At 53.1% G+C, this 15,678-nt stretch overlaps 1 protein-coding gene and 1 long non-coding RNA gene across 2 annotated transcripts in view; both read left to right on the top strand.

Annotated features, from left to right (window-relative positions):
* Nucleotides 1-11,128: 11,128 nt before the first annotated feature.
* Nucleotides 11,129-15,678, top strand: part of SMAD6 (SMAD family member 6) — a 36,749-nt gene continuing 32,199 nt past the window's right edge. The window contains exons 1-2 of the mRNA XM_035335953.1: nt 11,129-11,171; nt 11,526-11,576. Coding sequence (XP_035191844.1) covers nt 11,129-11,171; nt 11,526-11,576 — 94 coding nt within the window. The remainder of the gene's footprint in view (nt 11,172-11,525; nt 11,577-15,678) is intronic.
* On the top strand, nt 12,115-13,565 carry LOC118172419. Its single transcript, XR_004753688.1, has 2 exons — nt 12,115-12,903; nt 12,973-13,565. It is a non-coding gene; the product is annotated as an uncharacterized LOC118172419 (long non-coding RNA).

The raw sequence follows: 15,678 nt of genomic DNA on the forward strand, positions 1-15,678 counted from the left end.
TTCGCTCCTGGGAGCAAATCCGAAAGCCAAGTTCAAACACGCAGACCACTGTTTATTTCAGTGAATCACGCGTGCCTAGGACCTGATCCTGCTAGCTCCAGAACATCTCCTGGGAGATCTTGAGAGCTCTCAAGTCCTTCCTGATAATGCAATTATCCTTTTTCAACTGGAAGGCAGCAGCTTGTTGTTTAGGGAATTGCAAGAGAGGGCTGCGTGGTTTGGGCTCTGCTTATGAAAACCCATTAGGGGCTAGCTCACCCCATTAATTGCCCAAGTAGCACCTTGCAACGTGCACAGATGTGCACCAACAAGTGCTTACATGAACAACAGCTGCAGTTAAACACACCTAGGTGCGCAGCCACGGGTTGTTTCTGCTTGTTTGCTTGCTGCTTATATCACGGGAAGGGTTTGAGGAGCTGCCTTCAAGACCACCACGGCTTGCAGCAGAGGACCCCATCCCCGCGGGAGATGAGGAGAGCCGGCGTTACTTTTGTCCCACCACACCGCTCATTTCCAGCCTGCCTGAAAGCTCAGAGCTGCCAGGGGCAGGGCTCTCAGGGACTTGTATGCCCTAGGTTGCTGTCAGTCATTCTGCACCTTTTCCTTTTTATTCCTCCAGAAGAAATCTTGATGTGAACCGCTGGGTAAGCAGTGACACAGCCAGCACCAGCAGTCCCCGTGGAGCGGACGCAGCGCATACCTGTGCTCAGGAGGTTTTATCTCTTGCTTTCACCACACCTCCCGTTAGTTGCTTGGCAACTCGAACAATATTACTGCACACACACAGGTGATATTACCTGCAGTTAGCGTTGATTTATCATTTTCACTTAGCAGATTCAAGCCCTGCCATTTTGAAGGCTGTGCATGGAGCAGCTGCCAGGAAGGAGGTAGTTCCCAGCGCTACGGCAGTGAGTCACCTGCTTACACGCTCAACAGGATTAGGCATTTCACTCCTTAATGCCTAAATGGAGGGTCATTAAATCAACACTGTGGTTTGGGGAGGATAGCAAGTCCGTAGTAGGCTTGTTTTGGTGGCAAGCGAGAAGCTTGGTTTGAATCTAAACTGGTTCACGCTGTCCCATCGCAGAGCAGGGCTCTGCCTGTGCTGGAGGCTGCAGTCAGCCTGTGCTGACTCTGCCCCGGCTTCCCTGGGGCCAGCCACGTCTCAGAACAGCAGGGACCTCACTGGGAGCCTTTGTGGGTTACATTCTGATCCCGGCAGGGTCTGCCTGGAGATCAGGAGCTGATGGTGCCACGGGCAGGCACAAGAGAGCCCCTGCTCCAGGAGCACGCAGCCCTGGGTCAGACAAAATAAGGGATTTGAGGTGCTGGGGAGAGACCGAGGCTCGAGGGAGTTGGTTGTGTTTCATGCAGCCCGTGGTCACTGCCTTTTCCAGAGGGAAAGGCCCTGGTACTCCCCCACAGCTCTGGACGTAGAGCCTTTGCCATTTATTATGGCAATAAAAATAATTCTCTCCATGAGCAGAAGTGAAGCTCTGGGTTCCTCCAGATTTTTGCCTCACAATCGGATTCCTGGTAACAAAAAAAGCGCAGCCTCCAGTTCAAGCTTTTTCTGACATGATATTTCCATCCCGCCCAATGATCCTTTGGTGTCATCTCTTCTGAGCTTGCACTTTGGCCTTTCCCTCGGTGCTCGGTGGCTGTCACGGAGCCTGCCACACGTGCTGCCCCGCGCCTGCCGCCCTGCTGCCAGAGAGACAGCCACTGAGCTCTGCTTTTCTCAGCTCCTGTTATGGAGGCAAGAGGTTTTCTTAGAAGACCAGGTTAAAACACGGCAGATGGATGCTGGAGAAGGCCATGTGAAGAGTGATCTCCTGAAGTGAGGCCGGAGGAGGGCACAGGGGAGGCCGGGCAGCAGCAGCAGGGCTGGCAGAGCCGGTGGAGGGGCAGGATGTGGGAAGCGTGCCCCAAAAGCCCCTTTGGGCTGGGTGCTGCCACCGGGTACAAATCCTCTGCAGCAGCTTCAAGAAAAGCCACCGTGGAAATTGTTTTTGCCCCTCACCATCCCCATCTATCTGAAACACGTCAGTCTGTGTCTGTCACGGACGCTGCCTCTTGCTTCAACCTGATGGAGCTACGAGCAGCTCACAAAGGCAAAGCCTCCCGCCACGGTGCCAGCCTCCTCACGCCGTGGCTGGAGCCGAGGGAGGGATGATGAAACGTGTTCCTCTTTAATCTGCCTGGATTAGGTATGTTTCATTGCTCACTGGGAAGAACCTTCAGCGGGATCAGTGATGTTAACAGCCACTAATCTGATGGTGCCAAAGCAAGTTCCTACAAATCAGTCACATGAAGCTGGGGGAAGAGGCAAAGCCCGGCTCCGCGGGGAGGGACGGCGAGCGCTTTCCCAGTCCATCAGGTGAAATCCACAAACAACACGCTTTGAAGGCCAAAGGCAAGTAGAAATGGTGGTAGTGAAGGCACCGGCCAAGCAACCGCTTAAGAGCAGCAAGTAGAGGTGACCCAGCACAGGGCCAGCCGTGGGGTTTCCTAACGCCATCGAAAGGCAGCTGCTATGTGGAAATGACACTGCTGTGCCTTCGTGCTGAAGGAGGTACTAGCAGAAAGAGAAACGTGTAGCTGCTGGGGGGTTTTGAGTGGAAGAAATGTGTCATTTTAAAAATTGCTGATTTTTAGTTTCAGTTCTATTCTGGGCAGGTGCTACTTTATGCTTTGTGAGTGCTTGGAGTTGAACATTTGGCTTGTTCTGTTTCTTGTTTCACCAAGACATCTGTTAATTTTATAAACTGTAAAAAGGAAAAGCACTAAACCCCTGTGATCTTATAGAAATCCATTCCAGAACGGCACCTGTACTTGATGGTCAGCCTTTTCTGTTGGTCTTACAGCTGTGCATCATTTTTACGTGCGTCCCATTCCAGAATTGTTTCTAGACTCTGGCTTCAGCCTCTGTAGCACAGGTGCAGAGAACTCAGTGGCTTCAGGTGTCACTTGGAGCAGGAACTGGCAGGCAGTCTTCTTCCTTTTCTGCTTCTTCGGGAGCCTCCCCACGTGAAGCAGAGACCTGAGACGGCAGCATCTTGTTCCATCCACAGGCAGCATCTTGTTCACGAGGTGGGTGCCAGGCAGGGAAGGTGGGGACCTTTCCAGGCAGGGAAGCTCATTCCCTCCACAAAAGTGCCCTGCGGCTTTTAAGCACCACTTAAACCTGAGGTTTTGTGTGGCTCCTCTGTTTGGGAACCTGTTCACTCCTTCTTTGCCCTCTGCCCTTGGTTTCCATCCTTCATCAGCACAGCTCCATTTCCTTGCCGTACTTACAGCTGGTGGCCAGCTACTTGCAGACACCAGGAGAGACTTCAGCAGGACAGAGGAGGAGGGCAGCAGGACAGAGGAGGAGGGAGCAGGACAGAGGAGAAGGGCAGCAGGACAGAGGAGAAGGGAGCAAGACAGAGGAGAAGGGAGCAGGACAGAGGAGAAGGGCAGCAGGGCAGAGGAGAAGGGAGCAAGACAGAGGAGGAGGGCAGCAGGACAGCAGAGGAGGTAGAGAAGAGCCAGGTGAAGACACCAGCCAAGCGCCAGGCAGGCGGGCGGCTGTTCTTCCAAGGAGCGTGGGAATTAACAGGGCCTCTCAGCCAGGAGAGCTTTGGAAGTGGGATGTTGTTTATTTTTGCCACTGGTGTTGCGTTTTCGTGAGTGGTGATTATGACTTACATGTCTTCTTCTCATCCTGGCTGATAAAGATATGATAAACAGCGAAAGCGGGGTTGCTGCAGCTCTCCAAAGTAACCTGGAGCTGCGGAACGCCAGAGAGGGTTGTTCACTATAAAAACAAAGCGTGCAGCTTTTCCCGTGGCAGGGAGATTTGCCTAGAAATGTTCTTCATCCCAAAAAACCCCACCATCACCCGGCTCCTGCCTCTCCCCTCCTCTGACTAAACACAAAATACTCCTCACGTGCCTCGTTCCGCTGGGATTCTGCAGTGGTTTGAGCAGAGCTGGCTTTTTTCACTGCCGTATTTCAACATATGCCCCCTGTGACAGACAGCAATGTGCCTTTCATCAGTTCTAGCTTGCTGCCTAATTCTGCCTATGGAGGAAAAACAAAGAAAAAGCTGTAAACATCCCTCGGACAGGGCTGCTGAAGTCTGAGACGAGTTTGGGGAATTACAGGATTACAAATGGCACAGACTTAGTACCCACTTGATGGCATCCTCAAGATCCAGCAGCTCCAGTAAGGAAGTTTTATGAAAACGTTACATCTGGGATAAGAATGGATTATTGGCAGCTCCAAAGTCTTGGGGAAAAGGTTTGTTCTAGTTCGGAATTAAAAAAAAAGTGGTTTACAACTTTTCTGGGAACTGAGGGCTTGAACAAAAATGTTGTTTTGGTTGAATGCATGGTTGGATTTGCTCTCAAAACTTCGCAGCCTTTTAAAAATAGAAAGAAATGTCATTTAGAAATGGAGATTATTTCACCTCAAAGTACCAAATCGTTTCATTTGGAAACACTCGAATTTTCTTCTAATAGAAATTCTGCATCCATAGTACAAGGAAGTGACCAACCTCGGGCTGGTGTGTGTCTGAGACAGCTAATTTCGGATCTTTAGCTTAAAATCACTCATCTGGGTGGAGGAGCCTATGACCCATCACCAGCGACGTCTGCGGGAGCGAGAGCTGGCGCTGGGCACCAGGTAGGCTGCAAGGCAAATTAACTCATTATGCCATGGCTCGTCAGCTCATTTTGCTCCCTTTGAACACCGCGAGATTCCTCCTTGTTAGTCATCATTTCTGCAGTTGGGCCCAGATTCTTTTCGTAAGCATTCACATATTTTATGAAGTTAGAAAGACTTTCAAGTTGCAAAAACCCTGGTGTTTTTTATGAGGTTAACAATAAACAGGCCGAGCCCCAAGCGTGCGCAGTCCTCGGGTGAAACCCGCACCAAATTTCCACTGGCCTCAGCACAGAGGAGCTTGAAGCCCACGCTTTCACTTCCAGATCCTGCAAGGATGGTAGAAAACGGGGTTCGTACGGAACTGTGCTCGCAAATGAAGAGCTGAGGAGTTTGTGGGGTCTCTCAGAGCCTGCTGACCCACACCCCGTCCGCTTGGCCTGGACCTGCTTTGGTTTATGGAGGAACTGTCGTGCTCCACGTGTCCTGCTGGTGTCCAGGGCTGCGGGGAACTGGCAGAAACTTCCTTCAGATACCTTTGCTTTTAACTGAGGCGGCTCAATTTTTACTCAATGAAAGGAAAATCCTGTAGCTGCCCGTGCCGGAGGGGTATCGGCACCGCAGGGAGAGGAGCTCTAAAGGAAGGGCTGGCACTGAGCGACCCTCGTGCAAGAGCAGAAGATTTCCAAAATCCTTCCAAAAGCTTCATAAAGCACAAAATGAATCTTTAAGCATTTATTGAAAGCAAAGTTTGAATGTTAATTCCCTCTCACACATCGGCAGCGAAACAGATTCTGGGGATGAGGAAATGAAACCACAAACCCAGTCAGGGATCTGCCGGGGGCCTCGGCCGTAAATCAGCCTGTGAACTCGAGAGCTGCTCGCTCGGCTCCTCCGGCTCCTCTCCTGGCTCCGCCGTGCCCCCGCGACAAGGCAGAGGGCTGCGCCTCGTGTGCCTCCCCCTGTGTGCACCCGGGGACAGCAGACAGGACGGGGCTCGATGGCATCCAGCCGGTGCTGAGCCCACCACCATTTTCCTTGGGCAGGCTTTCACGGATTTGTTGGTGTTGCCATCCTCAGCGTCCCATACGTGCCGGGGTCCGCGTCTGCGAGCTTCAGCCCCAGAGCTTGATTCGAAGAGCGGCTCTGGTCCTCCAGCCCCACTGCGAGTGGAGGGACACAGAAACACGGGAGCTGCTCCTGGGATGGCTCAGGAGCGGCACAGGCAGGCAGTGATTCTCTCACACTCGGGGCTGGATTTCAGGCCTCGGTTGTGTAGCGAGGGGTGAGCAGCTACCCGCGAGCACTAAGGAGGGCCCCAGATGTCGTCCTGCTGAGCTGGCGTGCCTCGTCTCCTGCTTCCAGCTTGTGTTTTCATGAAATCATCAACGTTATCAATGTCAGTATCAGTGTTATCAATGAAAACACACCTGAATTTAGTTTGGTAGGGTGTTCTGTGTGATTACTGGGAAGGTGTCAGGAGTTGGGTGCTGAAAGAAGAGATTTTTCATCTTTTTTTTAATGACTTTCTGATTTTGCCCAACTCTTGTTTTTCCTAATCTGCGTGGATTTCTAATTTACGTGCACAACCAATGCCACCAGTGGCCACCAGCGGTCCGGGTGCCCCGGTTCTCCTCCGGGTGACAAACCCACCCAGCTCTATTTCCTTTTGCACCGAGCAGAGCAAACCGGAGGAGCCGTGGTCCCGGCGAGCACCCGGCCCCGTTGGGGTCCCCAAACCACCCCGGCGCAGGGGCTGGCTCCGTCCCTGAGCCGTGCGGGGCAGATGTGCCACCGGGGCCGCGTGGGACTCTGCAGACAACTCGCATTACGAGTTGTTTACCCCGTGCTTCGAGCAGGATGCTTTCCTTATCTGCCAGCGGAGTAAATTCCCCCCAGTGCTGTCATTCCTGGCCCGCTCCTGACTCCGGCGCGGCCGAGCGCTGGCGGTGGCTCTGCGTTATCTCCGGGCTGCAGCGAGACAGACCCTGCCTGCAGCAGCCCCGGGCTCTGCACCGCGAAGCCCGACGTCTTCAAAGGCGGAAAATTGCTCTGTAATTTGAATCTTTAACAGCACATGGAAAAATCTACAGGAACTGGCCTGTATCATGTCTCCGAATGGCTTCATAAATATAACACTGAGGAATTCGGAGACTCTCGTGTGTGTCGGTGATGGATGTTGGCGTTCTGAGAAATGCGTTTTCTGCCTTTCCCTATCTCTCTGGAGCAGCTATAACCTACTGTGCAGCTCCTTTGCCCGTCCCCTGGGAACCTCCAGCCCCTGCCCCATGTCACCAGCATCGCACCAGCACCAGAGGGCAGGATTTAGCCCGTGTCACCAGTTCCCGAGCAGCGGGCTCCAGGGGCCCCTCCTGGGCCACCGCTATTGTTGTCGAGCCCCGAGCCCCATCTGCCCGAGCCCCAGAAGCCACATGTAGAAAGTTCAGATACAAAAAAGCTCGATGGAATGTATTTATCTGAAAACAATAGTGTGTCTGGATGGAAAATCAGTGTTTTACACCAGTCATGTGGTTGCTATTAATGTTTTCCAAAACACCCAGAGGTACTTGATGTGTTAAGTACGAGCAGGCAGCGGCGTTTCGCTTGAGAAGCAAAATGTGCATCTCTGCACCCAAAACTGCCCTTTTGCTCCTGCCCCGCGTTGAGGAATTGCCCGTTCCCCAGATGTGCCATCGGGGGTTTGATTTCAGAGCATGAGGCTGCCACAAATCTGCACCGTGGCATTTCAAGGTGTCTCCTCCGTTCCCTTCCTGGAAGCAGGAGAGCGCCGGGGAAGCGCAGCCAGAGCCGAAAGCGGAGGGGGCAGCACGGGACGAGCTGGAGGCTTCGTTTCCTCGGCCCCAGCTCTGCCGCAGCCTCGGGAACCGAAGATCCGCTGATAGCCATCGAGCAAGGATTTCCATTTTTGGTGCGAGCTCGGCCTTAAAATAGACGGTCTTCGGCGAGGAAGAAACTCTGTTGACAGAACATAGGGAACATTCTTGCAGTGTACTTTTGCCGAGGACTATCTCCGTCTTTAATCTCCGCGCCGTTTCCTGCAGGTCTCCTGGGCCCAGCTCCCCTCTCATTGTTAGTGGTGCTGTTGGAAATGACCTCAGGCGGTTTGCAGTGGCTGGCGACCCACGGTCAGAATGACTAACCCAGCCTGTCTCCATCCCTCGGACATGTCCCATTGACTAAATAAATGACAGGCACCGACATGTGAATAGAAACACAAACAGCCCGACAAGTGAAATCTTAACTCTTTGTAGCAAAGAAAGTCTCGGAGGCAGAGGGGAAGGGCAGCAAGCCCTCGGCCAAGCGGAGGGGAAGGGCAGCAAGCCCTCGTTTGGTGGTCACAGGGGAAGGGCAGCAAGCCCTCGTCTTGTCGTCACAACCTGGCACGCCGGGGGGCGGCTGGCTGGCCTCTCCCAGCCGCCCAGGACACACGCGGCTGGGGCAGCCAAGCACCCGGAATATTATTTTTAATTGCTGAAAATTGTTTTCCGAAGCTTTTTATCTCCACACTGCTCTAATTAAAAGCGCAGCTGGGTGTCTGCCTGCCTATTTGCCTGTCTGGCTCCGGCGTGAATAATTCCAGCGAGTGTTGGCAGCAAGGGTTAACAGCGAGAGCGCGGCTGCGGGACTGCGACCCTACAGCGTACCTACAGGGAGCTCCACAATTGTACCTACACGTATTGTACCTACACGTATTGTACCTACACGTATTGTACCTACACATATTGTGCCTACACATATTGTACCTACACATACCGTACCTACATACCTACAAGGAGCTCTGCAGCCAGCCACACGTCAGCCCCCGATGGGGGCCGTACGCGCTGATTCCTCTCCTAAAGTCGGGGTCCTCTGACCCCAGCTGCACCCCAAGTTGGGGTCCCCACTGTCGGATTTCACCAGGATCCTTCTGGCCCTCGGGGCAGCCGTCGCAGCCCGGGCTGGGTTTCGGGCCCAGGCTGGCTGCCTTTGAAATCTAACAATAGGCTCACCAATAAGAATAGAATTAGTGTTAACAAGCTACATTTGTGGATTTTTTTTGGTCGGAAAAGTAGGAAAGTATTCTCTTTAATATAATCAAAATGTATTTTAAACGCCGTAATTGCAATAATTAATAACGCTGCTCAGCAGTTATTAGCACTCGGTGCATTGTTAGGATGTCTGCGTTAGCTAAGGTTTAGTAATGAGCTCCGCAGAAATCCAGAAGAAAATAATGATACGGGGAGAGGGGAGAGGTTGCAGCGCTGCGGTCTGAAGGCTTCTTGCTTTAATGTAAGTAACAAATAATTCCCTCTGGCTCTCAGCAGTTGGGGATAAGGCCATAAAAAAAAAAAAAAAAGGAAAAAAAAAGGAGGAAACCTCAGCTAATAAAAATGCCACCCTTGCTTTACGACTTTGGGAGAAACGTTTGTTGTTTGGCTAACGACGATATTAATAACTCGTGTTGGGATGGTTGGTGTCGTTCCTGAGCATGCATCTTTGGGACGAGGGTGCTGGGGCTGCTCAGCACCCTGCTGTCGGTGCGGGCAGGCGAGGTGACAGGAGCTGCTAGGGGACAACGATGCCCTAGCCTGGCTCTGGGAATTTCTTTCTTTATGCAGCACGGTTTATTATCTTTCCTCCCCAGCGGTTCTTGTCATCAGCTGTAGTTAGGGCACCCAGACAGGAGTGAAGGAGCTGCTGCTCCTGGGTCCTGGTGTGGGTTTTAGGATGGTTGGCTCTGTCACAGCCAGCGGTGCCAATGACTTCAGGGCGAGCTCCTTTCCTCCCTAATCCCGCTTTCCATTTTCGCATTCTTCTGCATGAGCAAGCCCTGGAGATCCTGCAGCCGGCCGCCAGCAGAGACACAACACAGCTTCAACACAAAAAGAGATGTCGTCGTGGTATTTCGGTAACGACTGCCTCTGGCTACCTCCGCTCCAGATTCGAAACAGAGAAGACACTCTTCTCCTCTGCCTTAATGATTTTCACATCCCCGTTTCGAGGTTGCAAGAAATCTGGGGAAGGACCTGAGCAGATGGGTCCCGCAGACCCATCCCGGGACCCCTCTGGAAGCCTGCCTCCTTCTGCCCTTGCTGCCTCTCCGGCCCATGACTCAGCCCCTATTTCTATTTCTATTTCTATTTCTATTTCTATTTCTATTCCCTTCCCACTTCTGTTCCTCCTCCTCTGAAGTTTTGGTCGGTGGCAGCAGCTTTTGCTAATGTGTCTTGCGGCTGCCGTCTCTGAGTTATTATTGGAGATGACTACGAAATAACAGTGCTGCTCTTTAAGTCGCTCCCGCACCGCTGCAGAAAATATTTCCCCGCGCCGTGGTGAGCAGATCTCTGCTCCAGTGCCTGGCGTCTGCTCTGGAGCGGCCCAGACGCCAGGCACTCCAGCAAAGAGCTGCTGCAACAGGACAAATTGCCCAGGGCAGCAGATCTCGGGAAGGGAGAAAAGCCAGCAGCAGCCCAGCCCGTCTGTCGTCGTGTTTTCTAAGGGAGAAAAATTATCTTTTTACAAGCCTGCCCTAGTTGGCTCTGACCAGCCCTTCCCAGAAAACACCGTCGTAAATAGAAGAGCAAACTATTGCACCAACGGACAGGTTGCCATTTATATCTGACCTTTCTCAGCTCTGCTTTGATGTCTTCGTCAACCTATGCTTCCTCCCCGTCCTGCCGCCCCGCGATTCGAGCTCCTGCTGCAAGGAGAGCGCCGCTGGGCGCAGCGAACCCCCCGCAGCTGATGGGCCATTGCCATCCCTTTTGGACTTCCACCTCTACTCCCTCTTTTTTTTTTTTTTTTTTTTTTTTTTTCTGGACCGTCTCCAAAGGGAATAATCTTGTTTTAATGCCGCCCTCCCCGGGGAGCTTCCAGTTTGGTGTTTGCAAATTGTGCGGGTAGATACGGCTAGGGGCAGAGATACTCTGCAGAGGGGCTGGGCTCGCTGTCGTCCTCGAAAATGGCAATTCACCAAAGCCAAGCCCAAAAAAAAAAAAAAAAAAAAAAAAAAAAAGGTAAAGGGCAGTTTCAGAACTGGGTGTTATCTGCCTGGAAAAGAGTCCAGCGAGGCAGACTGTCTCCACAGGCTGCTGAATAAATGCTGATAAAGAGGACAAACTCCTGTGTTTGTTATGGGTGGTGTGGTTTTCAGACGTAGCCTCTGGTGGGTGAGGGAGGCTGCAGGTCCCTTCCTACTGAGCAGAGCATCTGTTCTGTGTGATACTGCTGGGCTCCTCCAGCCAGGACAGGACAGGAGAAGTTCAGTGGCTAGCCCCGCTGGCCTGCCTGCGGCCGGAGAAGTGAGAACTGAGGCTGAGGGGGTTTCTGCGAGCTCAGAACCCCCCACACCACTCCCGTGCAGACGGCTGGTTTCAAGCTGTGCTCATGCTGCTGCCGGGCTGCGGCATCCCCGGAAGGGTGGCTGCTGGTGGCTGCCCGCGAGGTGGGATGCTCACCTGGTCTGAAGGCTCAGGAGGCAATGTCTTCACCCTCTCCATCCATGTACCTCATTTTATTAGGCTGTGAGTTCAAAAGGGCACTGAAAATCACTGTCAACAGCATCAGGAAACACACTGAGAGCTTCAGTGGCAGGTAGATCCTCCCCGTGAGCTGCGGACTGGTTCCAGAGCCCCGGGAGGAACAACGCCTGTCATCTGTACCCCAGCAGCTCCCCGGGGCAGCTCCTGTGTCCCAGCACAGCCCTCGGCATCTGTCTGAGGGCCCTTTGCGCTGCAAGACCTCCACATGCGTACCGGAGGATGCTACCAGTAGTCCCTCGCCTCCCTGGAGGGTTGTGAGAGTAAATACGGGGAAGGTGAATTAACGGTGCTGGCACGTGGGCAAGAGGGAGAGCATCAGGAGGTGGTGCTGAGCAGCTCCGGAGGGTTGGGAGCTGGATTTGAAGAGGTGGCTGGAGCTGGCTGCTGGGCTGGGTCTCGCCCCGTTCCCAGCACCTGCGTGGCTGGGTGCAGGATGGGCTCCCCTGGGCATCGCGTTGGCTTCTGGAGGATGGATAAAAGTTACTGATGTGAAATCTGCTGAGCCTTGGAAAGCGTTTGGCTGGGGTTCAGTTATATCGGATGGCTTCTCCTCGTTCCCTGGCCGTCTGGAGCCTGCCCGCTCGGACCCGCACGCCCTCGGCCATCCATCGCCTTCCTCTGGAGCAGGTCGCCCTGTGCAGTGCCGGGGAGCTCCGCTTGCCGAGGCCGTGCTGGGCTTTACGGAGCCGTCTGCTCGAGGCTGCTCAGAGAGAGGCGGTCACAGAAAAAAAGGAGACAGAGAAGCCATGGGGAAGTAGACATATTAAAGCAAGAGCTAGTAGGAGAGATGGAAATACAGCTTTTTTTTTGATGGGGAATAAAACACCTGTGAAGGCTGGCATTGGATCTGGATGAACGCAGTCTTTCTGTCCTACAAAACCTGGGACACCGGTGCTTGCCTTGGGTTGCATCAAGCTCATTTTGAGTTTGTTTTCCTAAAAAAAAGTGAAAGCAGCAGCACAGGGGATAACCCCGTACTCATGGCCCTTGCCTGACAGGTGGGTTGAGCTTCGACTCAAACCAGGGACCCGAACCCAAGACCCCACATCCCAGATGGGCGCTCACATCTCCAGGCTGGAAGTCAGACTCTTTTTCCATGGATAACTGCTTAATCATTTATCCAAACTGGCCCAGCTGTGCACAGGAGGGATTTAAAGACTGGGCTTCTCTGGGATGGGAGAGTCTGTGTCCCCATGTCTCTGTGTCCCCGTGTCCCCGTGTCCCTGCTGGCAGCCAGGGACCTCTCCAGGGGCTGGGAGCGCTGCGGGTGGGTGCCATCACCTGCAGGTGAGGGCCTGTTGGGAGAAGATTTTACCCCGTGGTTTTGACTTGAAATCCAGGCTTGAGCACAGGCAACCTCCCCAAACAGCCCTTCGTGGAAACTGATAGGTTGCTATGAAAAAATAAATAAAAAAAAAAAAGGGAAAAAAAATAAAAAGGAAAAAATTGGTTTTGCCACACTGACATTTTCTGACACAAGAAAACATGTTGTCAAAAGCTTCCCAACCGCTCTGCTGGGAATGTGCTCTTTGCCATCAGTCCCCAAGGCTGGAGCGCTGGGGTGTTGAAATGTTACTACAGCCCTGGAAACTGTGAGTCAGCTCGTCCCACCCACAGGAGATACTCGTGGGAAGGGCCTCGCCGAGCCCGGAGAGGCGGCAGCCACAGCGCTGGCCTCGCGGAGCTGCCATTAACCCATTCTCATTAATTGCAGGTCGGGCGATTCGGTTGAATTTTGTTTTTTTTTTTTTCCCCCTTCCTGGTTCCTCATGAGATTTCGCAGCTTCCATTTCAGCCTGCTCCGAGCAGCCTCGCTGCTGTGTCCCCGGGTCTCCCTCCGGGTGCCACCACGGCACGGGACGGGGCCATTTGGATGAAAGGCGCCCGAGCAAATTCGCTCTCGGCTGTACCCACGTGCAGGGATTTCCACAATTCCTCATGCCAGGAGGAGGCTGGGGCAGTGCTCTCCCACCTTTATCTACCCCTTTCCTCTGCCCAGCCCCTGCGTGGGGACGCGGGCACGGATCCGTGCATGCCGTCCCCGCCAGCTCCCCACCACTGCGGGTGGTGAGCTGCACGGGATGCTGCGGCCAAAACAGGGTGGAAAGGGTAAAAATAGCAAACACAGGCTCTGAGCCCCGTGCATGGTGGTGGGCAACAGCCCCCGCGTTCCCTTGATGTCCATCCTCTGGGCTGGGATCACATCCTGAGCCCGGAGCATCTCCAGAAGCCGAGGCCTGGGAGCGCAGAGCCCAGCGGTTGTGAAGTTTGCCGTGAAGGAGAAGCCTTCAGACGGTTTTGGGGTTGGGTTTATCCAAAGGCCTCGCTCTGGTTTTAGCTTTTTCCATCCTGAAGACCGTCCAAGGTCCTATCACGGTACGTTACGGCACAGAATGTAACACGAAGTCAGCCTGAGCTGGAAAATCGCAGCGATGTCACTAAAACAAACGAAAGGGGACATTCTGGTGCTGTCAGAGCTTTTTTTCTCTGGTTCCTTTCAAACTCAGCTTCCAGCAAAACCAGCCTGGTTTTACGAGGCCTTTCAGCTCTTGGCAGAGCCCCCTGCTCAGGCGCAGCCCTTGAGCCGTGGTTGCTCCGGCCGGGCTCAGGCGCTCGGTGCCTGCGGGCGCAGGGTCAAACATTCCTTTTGTGTTTTAACCTCTGTGCCTTTCTCTTTGACCAGAGGAAAAGAACTGGAGAGCAAGAAGCTAGAAAATCGGAGATTCCTTTTGCTTACTGAAAACCCCGAAGTTTCCCGTCCTCGCTCTGGGCTCTGCCGTCTCTTCCGACTGCTCCTCGCCGTGCCCTCTCCCTGCTGTCGCCCCATCCCGGCCGCGTTTTGGCTCTCGGAGGAGGTGAGTGCCGGGGCCCTCACGGCCACCCACGGTCCTCCGGGCCCACGAGGGTTTGGCTTTATATAGCACCTGGGAGATGCATGTCAGATAACGCTGGCAGCCTTTCAAAACCTTCTCTGCAGCTTTTTGTGCCAAGACCTATAGGACGTGTTCCAGAGCATCTCGCAGGAATGTTTTGTTATTATGGCAGGCCAAAAAAAAAAAAAAAGAGGGGAAAAAAAAAAAAGGCAGTGCAGGAGCACATCGCTGTTAATTACCAAAAATCCCTTAATAACCGACATTACTGTAAACGATGTGTGCATCACGGGGAGTACAACTGAGGGCTCTGTTTTTCTTGCCCCGCGTTGGGGCGTGGAACAATGTCCCCTTGTTGCCCAGCCCGAGGTGGTGGCACTCCTGGTGAAACTGGGGCTTCTCCATCCCGTACCTGTGCCCGCCGTGAAGGCCCCGTTGTTCGTCGTGCCATCCTGCACCACGGCTGGGTGGCGTTGGCCAAGCAGCGACGCGTTGCTGGCTGGAATAAGAGCCTGTCCTCGACCTAAAGGTGCTGTGTGTAAGACTGATATAGATTTAAATGCCGGTAATTGCACATTTGTGCCATTTTAATTCAGATGGCTGTTTGTAAATAAGGTATTGGAGGGAAAAGCACCAGGCGCTGTCGGGACACAAACCTTAGGGCCGTGCAGGACCGCTCGGTCCGTGTGGAATTTAGGTGCTGGAGCCTCTCCGGAGCAGCCCGGGGATGGAAAGGGATCCTCTTGGGTCCGAGAGCCAGGAAATCCCAATTTCTGCCTCCACACCTGAAGCCGAGCCCTTTCGGCAGCCTTTCCATGTGTCTTCATCCCACCGGCATGTGGCTGCCCCGCTTGGATGTGCGGAGCGATGAGCGGCGGTGCTGTGGGGCTGCCACTGGGGCACCCACGGGCTTCATGCGGGGCCGCCACACGTTGTTATCTCCACGCAAAGTCCGTCAGGACATTTCTGAGGGGGTTTTAAGGTTTCCATAAGAAATGGGACTCCAGTGACCCAAAGCTCGCTCTCAGGTGTGCGGGTGCAGCCGGGGCTCGGGAGCACCACAGGTGCCAGCTCTCAGCTGCAGCAGGAGCTGCCCAAAAATGCTGATCAGAAACCTGCCCGAACTGGGATTTACCAGATCTTGGTTGGAAAAAAAATATTTATGTATTTATTTATTTATTTATTTATTTATTGCTACCTGGGGAGGTTTCCCAGGTGCCGTGAGGCTGGGCCGCCAGGTGAAGGTGCCCGCTGCCTGCTCCCCTTTGGGGGCACCTTCCCGGGGCAGCTGCGGGACCAGGAGCTGCTGCCTCCAGTGCATCCCAAGTGCCCGATATCCCCGGTAGGTCACGGGATATCCGTGGGATATCCCCCATAAACCACGGGATAAAGGCGCTTGGAGGTAAAGGTGCAGGGGGATTTTTATTTTATTTTATTATTTTAATTTATTATTTTAATTTATTGAAACTTATTATTTATTTTATTTTGTTATTTTATTATTTCCTTTTATTATTTTATTTTCTTTAATTATTTTCTTTTATTATTTATTTCATTTCATTCTTTTTGTTTTATTTTATACCATTTTCTATTACTTGAATTTATTTAATTTTATTTTTTGG

Source organism: Oxyura jamaicensis, chromosome 10 (assembly GCF_011077185.1).
Source record: "Oxyura jamaicensis isolate SHBP4307 breed ruddy duck chromosome 10, BPBGC_Ojam_1.0, whole genome shotgun sequence".
Taxonomy (NCBI): Eukaryota; Metazoa; Chordata; class Aves; order Anseriformes; family Anatidae; genus Oxyura; species Oxyura jamaicensis.